Source organism: Phyllostomus discolor, chromosome 9, assembly GCF_004126475.2.
Source record: "Phyllostomus discolor isolate MPI-MPIP mPhyDis1 chromosome 9, mPhyDis1.pri.v3, whole genome shotgun sequence".
Classification (NCBI taxonomy): Eukaryota; Metazoa; Chordata; class Mammalia; order Chiroptera; family Phyllostomidae; genus Phyllostomus; species Phyllostomus discolor.
Window position 1 is genome coordinate 98,496,052 of NC_040911.2, and position 13,455 is coordinate 98,509,506.

At 57.7% G+C, this 13,455-nt stretch overlaps 1 protein-coding gene across 4 annotated transcripts in view; it reads right to left on the reverse strand.

Moving 5' to 3' along the window:
- Positions 1–2,493: 2,493 nt before the first annotated feature.
- NFATC2 (nuclear factor of activated T cells 2) overlaps positions 2,494–13,455 on the reverse strand; it is a 137,283-nt gene continuing 126,321 nt past the window's right edge. For all 4 annotated transcript variants that reach the window (XM_036009969.1, XM_036009967.1, XM_028524854.2 and 1 more), the window contains one exon: positions 2,494–6,939. In XM_036009969.1, coding sequence (XP_035865862.1) covers positions 6,884–6,939 — 56 coding nt within the window. In that variant the 3' untranslated portion in view covers positions 2,494–6,883. The remainder of the gene's footprint in view (positions 6,940–13,455) is intronic.

Below are 13,455 nucleotides of genomic sequence, written 5' to 3' on the forward strand. Positions count from 1 at the left end.
AGCCGTGGGGGTCTAGGGGTGTGTCTTGGCCAATGTCATTGGTGTCTCGTGGAAGGCTGTCTTCTCCTCCCTCTCTGCTTAAAAAACAAACTTAGGGTCAGACTGTCATTGTACTTGTGTCTGGAGTTCAGTGCCAGGAGTCAGAGTTTAAAATTTCCAGTGAACCAGGAATCCCTGGAAATTGTGGCGTAGGGCAGGGATTTTCACCTTTGCGTGGTAACTGCGCACCAAGCCACTTATGAAGCTCGATTCTGACTTGTACCTGGAGGGCGAAGGGGGGGGGCGAAAGGGGGGACAGAGTGGGGAGAAGCCCGTTCTGCAGGAAGTTTGGTCCCCGCCTACTCATCTTGGTGCCGTCACCGGACACGGAGCCCACAGCAAACTCACTTCCCCTAGCCTGGGGGCCCTCAAAGAAGCCACTCCGTTCTCATGTCATTGGGTCCCTGTGGTCCGTGCCTTCTTCTCGCCATGACTGTGCAGGCAACCAGGTTCCGCCGAAGAAAAACAAAGTTTCCTTCCAATCTGTGAACCCGAAAGGCTGCCCAGGAGTCAGCATTTTGTTCCTCGCTGTGGGTCTCTTTACTTCTTAAATGCCCACGTGTTACTAACCCGGAGCTCTGTTGTATCCCAACTCTTTTTTTTTTTTAAGATTTTATTTATCTTTAGAGAGGGAAGGGAGGGAGGTGGGGAGAGAGAGAAACATCAATGTGCGGTTGCTGGGGGTCACAGCCTGCAACCCAGGCATGTGCCCTGACTGGGAATCGAACCTGCGACACTTTGGTTCGCAGCCCGTGCTCAGTCCACTGAGCTACGCCAGCCAGGGCTTGTATCCCAACTCTTTGGTACAAAACTGCACCATTTGCTGCTGTGGCTCCTAGCAAGTGAGGGACGCTCACAGATTTCCCAAGTCGCCCCAGGGTGGAGAGGGTTCCCTGTTCCATGCAGGGTCTGGAAACCGGGTAGGTTCGCATTTTTGTCTTGACTGATCTAGTTAGAAAACCTCAGTACCTGTTGTCAGAGCTGTGAATCCTCCCTCCCAGGTGCTGGGAAGGCGAGGCCAGCCTTGGGGGAACCTTAAGTCTGTTCGCTGAATGACGGGATAGTGTGTCCATAGTCAACGTTCGTTATTAAGCACTCCATCCAGTGAAGTGGGGACTTATCCTCATTTCACGTCTGGGGAAACTGAGGCACGGGCTGGCATTGATTTTGTGTTCACCAAGTGGGGCTCACATATAAATGTTGGACACAGACTTACTCTTTTTAAGCGACTGTGTAGTTTTGCCCTTGTCTGTTTAAGATGATTCTGGGTTTCTATTCGGGGGAAAGTGGCATAAGGTTTTCTGAAAGCGAGCTGAAGAACACCAGCTGTGCCCCACTGCGGTGGAGCTCATAGGCGGGCCAAGCTCCCCTAGGTTGCAGGCGGCTCAGGCCCAGGTGAACCTGCTTGCTGTGTGGGGCTCCTGACCACACGAGCAACTTGAGGCCCAGTCTCACAGGATCCCACACAAAGAGGAGTAAAAGTCCTTTGGGGCCGGCCACCAGCAAGCTCTGCGGGAACCCAGCTTTGCTTCTGCAGCTCTTTGGGAGCCTCTGCTGGGCCTCGTGCCCTGAAGGGAAGAGGCAGGCGCCAGCGGGTCCCAGCCACTGTAGGGGACTCCGGGCATTTCCAGGTGGGCGTGTCCAGCAGCCAGCACCTTTGTGCCATCCTGCCTGTGCTTGGGACACCCCACCCACATGGTGGCCCAGATGGCAATGCTGGCTGTGGTCACAGGAAGGGGGCTTGGGAAACCCCGAGGAGGCATTCCAAGAAAGAGCAGCGTCGAGTGGCTGTGAGGCAGGGGCCCTGGGGCGGCACCCTGCTTGCCTGGGGTTTAACGGTGGCCCTGAGCAGTGGGTGAAGGTTGGACCAGATTAAGACATAAATAGCAATGACTTCCACACCTCTTAGGTGCCTTAGCTATGAGCAGGGTGGGGAAGCTGTTGTTCAGGGGTAAGTCAGCTGGAAAGTTCTAGTATTTACAATATCTAATTCCGTTTGTGGGTTGATGGCAAACGATACCGTTTCTTTTCTGAACTCAGGGATTTTGTAAGATGGCTTAAGGTCTGCTTTGGCCTTCTGAGTGGCCAGCTCGGGCCAGTTCGCCGTAACTGCCCGGGGACCCTCTATGAGGGGCCGCCGAGGGAGATGTTAGACATCTGTCTTGCCTGGAGCTCCTTCTAGCGGCGCCGGCCACAGCGGGGGGCAGAGCAGGGAGAGGGTGGGACAGACGCAGGCTGGCCTCATGGCTCCGTCCTGGGGGGTGAGGGGCTGCTGTGCCACTTGGGTGTGAGGTATGACGTGCCTGGTTCCCACCGCAGAGGGCTGAGATGAGGGGTGAATGCACATTCGGGTGCGCCCCGGAAAGGTTCCTTGCGGTAAGAACTCAGCAGGGGAAGGGGATGTTTGAGCAGCCAGCCTCCCTAGAGAAGAAAAGATAACTCCACAGTGGTCCATGCTTTCAACTGTTTTATTGCTACTCTATCATGATACAAGCCGTATAAAAATACTTTACATATAGCAAAAATAAACTACATTAAACTGGAGATTAAAAACGTTTTTGCATAGGAATGTGATGTATTCAAAGGCCTTTAACAGTCAAGATTTTCAAAACCTAAGCCTCCCAGCACCGCCGGCTGGAGAGTTGGATTTGGGGTAGACCTCGCTAGGACGTTCTCAGCATCCTCCCCGCTCCGGGGGGCAGCAGAGGCAGCAGAGGCAGCCGGGATAAGTGACAGTCTCTGACCACACGTTCAGGATGCTGAGCTCATTCCAGCCACAGCCAGTCAGAATGCTGAGAGCCCCTTCTCTCGGGGAGGCGGCATCCTCTGTGTCCAGGTCAGCCTGTCCCTGAAAGAGGCAGGTGGAGTTTATTCTGGTCACCGAGGCTGAGCGCTCCGCCTGGCTCCCAGCACCCAGCACCCTGTCTTGGTCTTGGAGGAGCTTCCTCAGGGAGCACTCATGCTCACCGAGCACCGGAAGAGTGTGTTGAACAGACTGGACTGGGACAGTGATGTTGGCTGTAACTCAAGGCACTGGTGAAAGCCGAGGGAAAGCGATGCTCGCCGTCCCCGTCTTCCGAAGCGTGTGGCTGGGGTGCGGGGAAACGCCCGGTCCGGCCCCGTGAGACAGCATGCCCAGGCCCCACGCCGGGAAGAGCCGGGAGCAGATGTGCCGGGTGCCCGCCGCAGGGCCGCCCCTCCCACAAAACAAGTTCAGGGCAGTGTCGCCCCTGCTCGTCCAGGATGTCACAGCCCCGAGCTCCTTTCTTGTACATGCTGAGGGAACAGCGTTGTTAACCGGACCCCTGACGTCCCGTCAGCTTTGCAGAATGGGAAGCACTTGGGAAGTGTCTGTTGACGTGAAACCAAACAAAGTCTGCCTCCTTGGAGTCCAGAGTGACAGTGAGGACACGTGGGCTTCCGCGCCGTCTCGGGGGGCAGCTGCCCGCGCCGGGGCTTGGCTCCTGGCCGTAAACAGGAAGGGCAGGCTGCACCCGGGCTTTCCAGTTCTTAGAAGGAATCAGCTCCTTTCACCCGAGGCCGAGCCGAGGCCACGTCCGCTCTGGGAAACTTGGGGCGCCCTTTGGGCGGTGCATGCGGGCCGACCGACCGGGAGGCGGCCGGCTCTGTAAACATTGGCCTGCACTTGCTCCTGCAGGCAGGAGCCCTCTAGAGTCCCACGACGACACAGGCAGGCGTTGGAGGATGGCATCTACTCGGTGGGGGACCGAGACGCTTCAGAGCGCTCTCCTCGGGGTCGAGACCGGGGCTCACAGCGGAAGTCAGGCAGCGTCGTCCGGGGCAGGAAACGGGTGGCTCCTTCTGCCCCCAAAACACCCCCCCCCCCCTTTTCTCCAGAGAGGACTCAGTCCGGGAGATGGGGGCTGACTGACAGGCTCTGGGGTGGGGTCGGGGTTTTCTGGAATGATTAACGCATTTTCAAGAATACATCATTTCTCTTAGGCAAGAAAAAAAAAGTCAACGTACATGTAGAGAGAGACACGTGAAAACAAGACTTCTGACCGTTTATAAATACTTTTCCTAATTCCAACAGGGGTGCGATATTTTTGAGGACAGATAAAAAGCATAAAAATACAGATAAGAAAATAAAATTTAATAACATACTAATCAATTTGGGTGGCCGTTATATATTATCAAGCAGCAGCATTTCTGTACAACGCAGGAAGACTGGCAGTCTTGAGGCGACATGCAGCAACGCGGCAGGTTCCGGTTGGAAGTGCTACGTGTTTCATTTACCTCGAATGTAGCGCGTGCAAACCTCCACCCGACAGAGATCCTTCTAACACATGTGCAACGCCCACACACCTTCGCCACTTAAGACATCTTGCTTCTTCCTTCTCTTGGAGGATTCGGGGGCCTCTTCATCCCGAAAACAGTTGCCGAGCATTCGGTCGGGGTGAAATTCCCTCCTGGCCTTTGTAACTGACGAAACTTTCTGGGTCGCTATCCGTTCCGTAACGTGTCCTCCTGCCTGTTTGCATCTCAGAAACAAACGCCTTTGCCTCTGTTTCCTTTGCTGTTGGTATAGTTGTTTATTCCTGTAATAGCCAGCTCAGATGTCTTTGAAAAAGACGATCCGGGTGCGAGTCTTGCGCACACAGGTTCATGTGCGCGTGCGCACGTACGGGAGTTTGAACCAACAGGAGGTCCTCGTCACCGCCCCAGCTAAGACGGTGACGGAAAATGCATCCATCCCTTTTCACCCCGCGCTCCTCCGTGAAGCTGAGCGACTTTGCTACAATAGCAGGAAGGCACTTCGGTCAAACACTCATAACTGAGGAAAGGCCAAACTCCCTCATGTGCAAAAAAAAAAAAAAAGGCTCCCAGCCAGGTCAAGTGAGAATGAATCACTCGCGGAACACTTGAACTCGAGTTCCCCGGTGCAGCCAGCATAGCTGCAGAGAAACATCTTTCCTTGCAACTGCCCGTGGAAGGAGCTTTTTCATCGGGCAGCTCTGTGCACCCCGAAGCTTTGCGGCAGCGGTCACCCTCTTACCGGCCTTCTATCTGTTTAAAAGAGGTGCTTGGGCGGGTGGCGGAGAGCGCCCCTGTTGTTGGGGGAAATAAATGCTCCATCTGGGGCAAGAGGCTACAGACAGGAACGTGCAAAGGCCCCCGCCTGGGCCTTCTGTCCGCTCTCTCTGGGGCACCAAGCGCACCAGGCCCTGTGCTCCGGCCGGGCTCTCGGGAAGGCTTTACCTCTGGGCAACCTGGATGAAAAAGCGCTCAGAAAACCCCCAGTGGGCCCTGAACTGCCACCCCCAGCTCCTCAGGCTTTCTGCCCGGCAGACCGGATTAGGAAGCGCCGGCAGCGCGGCCTTCCGCGGAGTGCGGGGCGTGCGCATGCGCCGTGCGTCGCCAGGGCAGCAACTGAGCGGCTGAGCCGCGAATCCCCAGCTTGTCCTGGGGGGTTTGCAGCACCTGTGCACAAAACACACCTGTGTGATGGAAGCTCACCTGCTAAGAACTTGGAGGGTTTTGTTAGCAAACACTGCACCGGAGGAGGAAGATTCTGGAGGACGCAGTGTGCTCGGTGGAGAGGAGCCGAGGTGGGGGAGGGGTGTGACACCTGCCATACACCTGGTGGGTCCATCTGAGGGGGATGTCCCCCGCCCCGCCCCCGGGGTGGACCTGCTCCTGTTCAGGTGGGTCCTGTGCTGGACCAGGCAGCTACTGCAGACGGGTCTTTCTGGGGGCCCAGCGGGGCTTTCAATGCGTTCGGCTCCAAACAACCAATGACCTTTCGGGCCAAATCCTGACCTTGAGTGCCCCACTTTGAGTCCAGGCCAGAGAGGGCAGCACACTCACAGAAACACGGAGGCCTGCCAGTTGCCTCTTTTCACAATCACTTCACAAAAATACCTGTACGGTGGGGGTGGGGAGAGGAAGGGGGAATTGCTTCAGCCCTCTGCCATTCCTTCTGAGAATGCAATGCACATGCTGGAGAATCTTCTTAACTGCTTTAAGGAAAAGCACCTGGCTGTTAGGAAGAACGAAAGCGGGAACTGGGAACATCAGAAAAGCCATGAGGGTGGGGGCTGCAGTGCCGGAGCGCACCCTGCAGCCCAGGCCCCCTTCTCGGGTCCGTGCCCACGGGCTGCAGGGTGGGGAGCCGCTGGCCAGCAAGGCGCCACCTCCAGCCGCCTTGGCCAGCTCTCTGAAGCGGGCAGAATAAGCATATACATGCCATAACTTAACACCGAGAAGTTTAAGCGGGTGATCTCGTACGGGGCAGACAGGTTCGCTTCAGAATGAGAATCTAAAAAAGACGCAGCAGCTGTGGCCCCACTGTGGCGTGAACGGGTGGCCCCTGAAGGTGACGGGCGGGCTTCTCTCTGTCTCTTCAGCCCGTGAGCTGGACTCGGGGCCGCGCTCCTCTGTTTGCTCCGAGTGGGACCTCCTTGCCTTCACAAGGCGCCGGAGCTGGGAAACGAACCCGGGGCTGCGTCCTCCATTCCCCCCCAACCCCGCCCGCACCCCGAGCCCCAGAGCCCTGCTTTCGGGGGGCCGTCCAGCGTGCTGTCTTGCTCAGAATATGGTTTGGGTCAGCAGGCACTTAAGGTTTGGGTGGGACACCATTGAAGTCAACCGAGATGCTCTTTGGGATTTAAAGCAAAACATGAAAAATCAAAAGGCAGAGTGTCCTTGCTGGTGTTTCCAGGGTGAGGTGGCGAGCTCCTGAAGGGGGGCCGTCAGCTCTCTGCCAGCCGGTGGCCCGAGTGCCCGCTCCGGCCCCCCGGGCAGGTGCAGTCAGGACGGGGGGGAGGGGCAGTGGGAGGCTCCGAGGGGTCGGGTCCGGAGGGTGTCTTGCTAAGGGCTGCTTCTACGTCTGATTTCTGGTGGGAGGTCCTGAAAACTCCTTCCTGATAATTTCATTAACTACAAAAGAGAGAGAGAGAGGGGTGGGGAGAGAGAGAAGGGCGAGTGAGAGGGGGCACCAGACACATGGATCAGATTTGCTTTCTAGAACCTGAAACAGTTGGGCTTTTTTTCCTCCAAACACATTTTTGTTCCCTGTGATAATACGTTTGAGAGCTTTTAACAGAAGAAACACCTTCCCGCATTGTTTTCTGGACAATATTTTGAGCTATGGATTTGTTGGGGAAAGTTGCCCAAATAGCAGGTTTAAAAAAAAAAATCACAGCAGAAATGGGTTTGGTCCATGAGGTGTATTGTCTGTAACTCTGTCTCCTTTTTCTCTTCCATTTATTTAACGCGCTGCGGGCTCTCTGCTGTTTACTGAACTCCTCCCACTGTTACAACGCCCAGAAAATACCTACTGTGTGACTGAAGCATAGTTCCTTGACCCACCAAGTGTCCAGCTTTCAAAAGAGGGACTTTTAAAAAGCCAGTGGGCGTGAATACCACAAAGACTAACCACCTATGGAAACGTACCCCCTATTTCGTTCGGTCCCTCACCTCCCTGAGGACCAGAAAGTGTCCTCAGAGGGGCACTTCGGTCACCTGTTTCCTCAGGGGACGTGTGGAATTCCGCGCCGGGACCCAAGAGCATGGTGCCAGCCACGGGCACCAAGGAGCTAGCTTCCCTCCCTCTGCCACGTTGGCCAGTTGCCTAGGACACCGGTTTCTGGAATCAAGGCGGTAAGGTCTCAGAACCGTGGACCTCGTGACAGGCTTCCTCCAGCATCCTCGGGAAGGAGCAGCTGCCATCACCGGCAGGTGTGCACACCTTCGGCCTGACAGTGGGACTGAGTTGCCCGGTCCCAGGGGTGGTGGAGGATGGGAGGCAGACCCCTTTGGGGTCCCAGCAAAGGCACACAAATCTCCCCTCCTAGTTGTGACACTGAATTCCCCCCACAGCCACCACCTCCTTTCTCTCCTCGTCTTGGCCTGGCCTACTGTTACAGACAGAAACCCCCCAGTGAGGGCTCCCTGCTGAGGTCCGCTCACAGTCCCTCCCCATGCACGCTGGGTCCTGCTAGGTGCAGGGTGCTTTCCTGGGAGACCCCTGCCTGGGTGAACCCACAGCACCCACCCCCGGGAAGAGGAGGAGAGTGATACGGACTGGGTTAGAGCTGGGCCCCCCTCTGCGCCTCAGCGTCCTCATCTGTAAAGAGGGCCCCACAGAGGTGTGCACCCCTCGGGCTGCCACAGGGGCGCTAGGCATCGAGAGCCCTGCGAGGCACGCGCCTGGCCAGCGAGGCTATGGGACCAGTAGTGGCGACAGCTAGCAATCCGCCATGCTCTGTGTCGGACTCTGACTGCACTCGGGGCCTGTCTGGTGCCAGAGACCGGCCAGGCCTGGCTCGCTGCTCCTCAGAGGGTCGCCGCGCAGAGCTCGGGCAGGGTGGGAGGGCAGGTCCACAGCCTGACGGCCGGGGTCAGAATCCCCCCTCTGCCGCTCCCCCGCTGGCTGGGCCCTGAGCGATAGAGCTGCTCTGTGCCTCAGTTTCCCCATCTGTAAACCGTGTATCAAAGTGTCACCTTCCTTCCGGGGTTGTGGAGGAGCTCGGATGAGAGAATACAAGTGACTAAGTTACCGCGGTGCCGTGTCTAGCAGGCGTTGGTCTGTAGAGCAGTGTGTATGTGTGTGATACATATATGCAACATATATTCCAGTGTGATAACATGTATGTTAACACATGAGAATGCATCTAGTAGAACAACAAGCATTTCCAGAGTGTGGAAAGGGATCTGTGAACGGGAACTCAGAGGGCGAATTCACACGCTCAGCTGGCCAGCATTAACTGGGCACTTACTGTGTGCCAGGTACCAGCGGACACCTGGGGGCCCTGGACCAGGAACCCATGGAGAAGGGCTGCCCCGCCCCACTCCCGTGAGCCCTTGGTCGGGGGGGGGGGGGGTGGCTGGCAGCCCCGGGGCCTTTGTGAGGCCCTGTGAAAGCAGAATGCCAAGGGGAGGGGGTGGTCAGCGCAGCTTCAGCAAAGCCTTTCAAAGCCCGGATTCTGAAGGGCTTCCTGTTTTCTCAACCTAGGAAACCAGAGGAGTCCGTCCTCGGTGGAAACTTTCCACAGCCTGGGCTTTCTAAAAATAGCCGGTAGGCAGAGACGTTGGCATCGGGGCCCTCCCCCAAGGGTCGTTTCCTTTGTCGGGGTGCAGGGGCTTGGCCGGGCGGGCCGGGCCGGGCCGGGATGGATGCTGGGACGCAGAGGCGGCCTCCCCTCCTGCTTTCTGAAAGCCGCTTTCGGGTGCAAGCTCAAAGCTGCGCCCGGCAGCTCGGCGGGCTGCGCGCACTTACTCAGACCCTCCGCGGTTGGGGGGCAGGCGGTGGCTGTGCAGCAAGGCCCACGCACACCCCACTGAAACCTCGCTGGGCAGAGGAACCTTCTCTTTCTGAAACCTCAGAGCTTACTCCCCTGGCTGTGCACAGAAAGTTCTAGAGCAGAAACGCTAGCTGGGGGGCAGCAAGGACGGCACATTCACATCGCTCTGAAGAGCCGGGCTGTGAGCGTGGAGAGAGGGTCCCCGTGTGACCACCGCACCCAGACTCTGGCCTCCTGCCCAGGAGGTCCCCCCGCCGCTGCAGACTCGGGGACTGGGGTGGGAGGGGAGCACCTGCTCGCTCTCCCTTGGTCTGTCCCCCCGTTTGCCCTTCGGGAGGAGGAGCGCCCCCCCTCCGGCCCTGTTGCCACCTCCCTCTCCTGCCTTCAGTCTCTCAGTCTCACTCGAACTTCTCTGCTCTACGGACGGAAGGGCTAAAAGCCCCCCGCTTCCCCACAGGCCCTGTGATCTGGTCCCCGTCCCTGCTCCTGCCCTGACCTCGCCTCCTGCTGCCCTCCCCCCACCCCCACCCCCTGCAGGCCGACCACACCAGCTTCCTGTGTTCTGCACAGCGGCGGTCCCACCGTGCCCAGCTCCCGCCCCGGAGCCTCGGCCCTGGCGGCTCTTCCACGGCCTCCAGTGCCCCCTCGCTCCATTCCGGGCTCTGCTCCAACGGTCTCTTCTGGGGGCTGCCCCGGGGTCCCACTGTGCTGCCCCTTCCCTCCTCCGTTTATCAGCTCCTGCTGATTCTCTAGGGCTCTGTTTAGGTTCTTGTCCCCCCTGCTGTGTCCCTAGCTCAGGGGCACAGGAAGTGCTCACCAACACTCATTAGTAAATGAGAACAGGAACGCTCAGAGGGGGGCGCAGTAGCCTCGGGGTGCCCTGGGCTTTGCTCCCCAGGCCGACCCTGAGGTCTCCGGCCTGAGCCACTTGTCGATGTCACTGCCCTCAGCATGCCATTCATTCAGTAAACGTTTTGAGCATCTCCCCTGTGCCAGCCTTCCCCCCACCCTTTTCCCACACTGGCCACAAGCAGCTCTCCCACTGGCCCCCCTCCTTGCCCAAACCCTAACTTCTTTCCAGGTCTCTCCCAGTCCCCCCCCAGGGCCCCTGCTCCCTCCAGAAGCGAGCACAGCTGACCCTTGAACAACACAGGGCCAGGAGCACCGACCCCCTGGGCAGGTGAAAATCCACATATAACTTCTGACTCTCCCCCAAAGTAGCTACCGGTAGCCTACTGTTGACCAGAAGCCTTACTGAATAGCAGTCAATGAATGAACACATTTTTGTAAGCCGTATGTGTTACACACTCTATCCTTACAATGGAGGAAGCTGGAGAAAAGAATGTTAAGAAAATCACAAGGAAGGGAAAATACGTGTACAGCACTCATTGGGGAATAAATCCACTTATCAGTAGATCCACACAGTTCAAACCCGTGTTGTTCAAGGGCCAACTGGACTGCATTCTCAGAATGCCTCGCTTGCCCGCCTCTGCCGGGTCACTGGAGTCACCTGTATCCTCACATAGTAAGTACCCCCGCACACAGCAGGCGCCTAAGGCATCCATCTCAGCTCACCTTAAGGACCCCACACCATCAGCCTAAGTCCCTTGGTTTAGGGAAGCTGGTTTTCCTTTGGCGTCCGATTGACAAATGGTTGCCAGCATCCACATAGGTTGCCTGTCTGTGACTGGTCTAAAGCCTTTTCTCTACAAAAGAATATGAGCCATCCTCACTGTTGAGGGCTGACTGTGTGCCAGGCACCGTCCTAAGGGCTGAGTTATTCCTCACACCGAACCTAACGGTGCAGTCATGCTAGTTTTACAGATGCAGAAACGGAGACAGGCAGCCCCTTGCCGCAGCAGGATCAGGGAAGGGAGCAGGATTTGAACCCAGGGCCCGCCTTACGAGCGTGGACACTCCAGGGCGGGGGCTCAGAGACTGGGCTAGTAAGCTCGGCAGTCACCGCCTCTCTTCCGGGGCCCTGGTGTCCTCGGCGTCTTCTGTGTGAGTCAACGGCAGGGAAAGCCGTGTGCCGCGTGGTTACGGCGGTCACCGAGCACCGCGCTCTCGGCACAGAATCGAGGTCAGCGGCGCTGGGTCCGCCACAGGCACCCCTGGCCTCTGGTCGCCCTCGGGGGGAGGCACCCCGCCGAAAACCCAACACGAATGGGCGTGTGTCTCAACCTCAGGCTGACGGCTAGGCCTGATGCCGGAAAGGAAGAGACAGACAGATGGAAGCACCTAGAAATTATACCCTTTTTTTTTCTTTGAACCTCCAGATGCTCTCCGTATATGACGAAAAGTCATTCATCTATAAGGAGGTGTTACAAATCAACAAGAAGATAGAACCATTCTAATAAATGGCTGTAGATATAACAATATATGAGGGGTTACCATATACGAGGGGTCACCAAACTTTTCCTGTAAAGGGCCAGATAAAAATATTTTTAAGGGGCCACGTGGCGCCTTGACCCCTCCACTCTGCCCTGGGAGCAGGAAGGCAGCCACAGACAGCATGTGAGCAGATGGGCAGAGCCCTGTGCCAATAAAACTTTATTTACCAAAACAGGCCTGGGGCTGGATTTGGCCTGAGGTGTAGGTTAATGACCCCTCGCATATGCCAATGGCAGGGAAGAAAAGGAAAGCAGGGTGTTTCCTTCACCCACTTTTCAGGGCGGCCATCTGGGGAGGCCAACGCTTCCTCCTGGTACTGGGCATCAAACAGTTCTGGGTGGACCGAGGGCTGAAGTTCTAAAAACGGAACGTATTTCTCCTAGCATCCCACTCGCCCCGGGACTTTGCTGGTTCGCCCGCAGGCCCAGACCCCTGCGTGCTGGCGGCTGCGCACAGAGGCAGGGCCGCTCGGCGCCGCATGCAGAAAACCGCACGCATACCCGTACAGCTGCAGGTTGAGAGACTTTGCAAGGGTGACTTTGACTTCAGCCTTTCCCCCGTCACTGCTGACTTTGGAACTCCATCCCCCGAGAAAGCCGCCACAGGAAGGGAGTGGACGGACCCCATCCTGCTTCTCCCCTGAGCCTCAAGCGTGTTCTTGAAAATCTGGCTGAGGCCACGTGAGTGCCCACGAGAGCCTGGGGCCGGCCACAAAGGCCACGGCCAGAAAGACACCTGCGCTTGGACGGGACCTGAGGAAGTGGTGCACTCCGGGCCGAATCAAAAGTCCGAGAGCCAACCAGGGTGCGAGGCCTGCCCTTACCTCCCAGCGGCGCCCTGCTGAGTCCACCCCAAAACCTACATGGGACCACAGGGCACAGGGAGTGTTCTCCAGGTGCTCCTGCCTTTAGTTCCAGCTGCTTGTGGGGGGAGCTGCCCTGAAAGCCGAGGAGACGAGCTCCAGGACCATCCCCTCCCATTGTCCTCCGCCCCCATCCTCCACCCCCCCGACCACTAGCACAAGGAAACGTGGCCATGGCCTTGGGTCTTCCCCTGGGACTTTGGTTTCAAAAGGGAAGTGATTTGTCCCCTCCCAGCCATCTCGGTATGCTCTGGGGACACTTGGGAACTGAGCTGTCCAGGCCAGACTCGGCGAGAGGCTCAATGAAAAGGACAAAAAGCCCTTGACAAGCCTGGAGCCCACGCAGGCCGCCGTGGGGGAGGGGCCGCTCAAGGCGGATCCCCTTCGAGCTGGAGCCCGCAGATCAGCCCGGCTGGCCCAAGTTCCCGGACGGCCCCGGCGGGGCCAGAAGCACTGCCAAGTCCTGACGGCAGGGAGGGGAGAAGCACATTAAAAAGGCCTGTGTTCGGCTTCTCTCTCAGCCCTGACATTTCAGGTGCATTTTTGTCATCCTGGCCCCTGGGACGCAAAGCCCCCAGCAGGGAGGTTGGCCCGGTCACTGGGGTTCCTGTTGCCTGTGCCTGTTTCCAACAGTGTTGGGTCGTCACGGCCGAGAAGGTGCCACAGACAGCCCCCCTCCCCATTAAGGGCTCACGCAGCCTTTGGGACGTGCTGTCTCCGCCGGCCCCACCCGCTGGGGAACAGGGTTCCCAGTGTCACCTCCACGGAGTGTGCTACAGGGCGTGGCACCTGAGGGCCATTTTTACTGTGCTTGCAGAGCGGGCTGTGGGCGTGATCCTGCTGAGGACTTCTGGGCCCGGCCTGTGATGCAACGAGCCCATGTGCACGGACAAA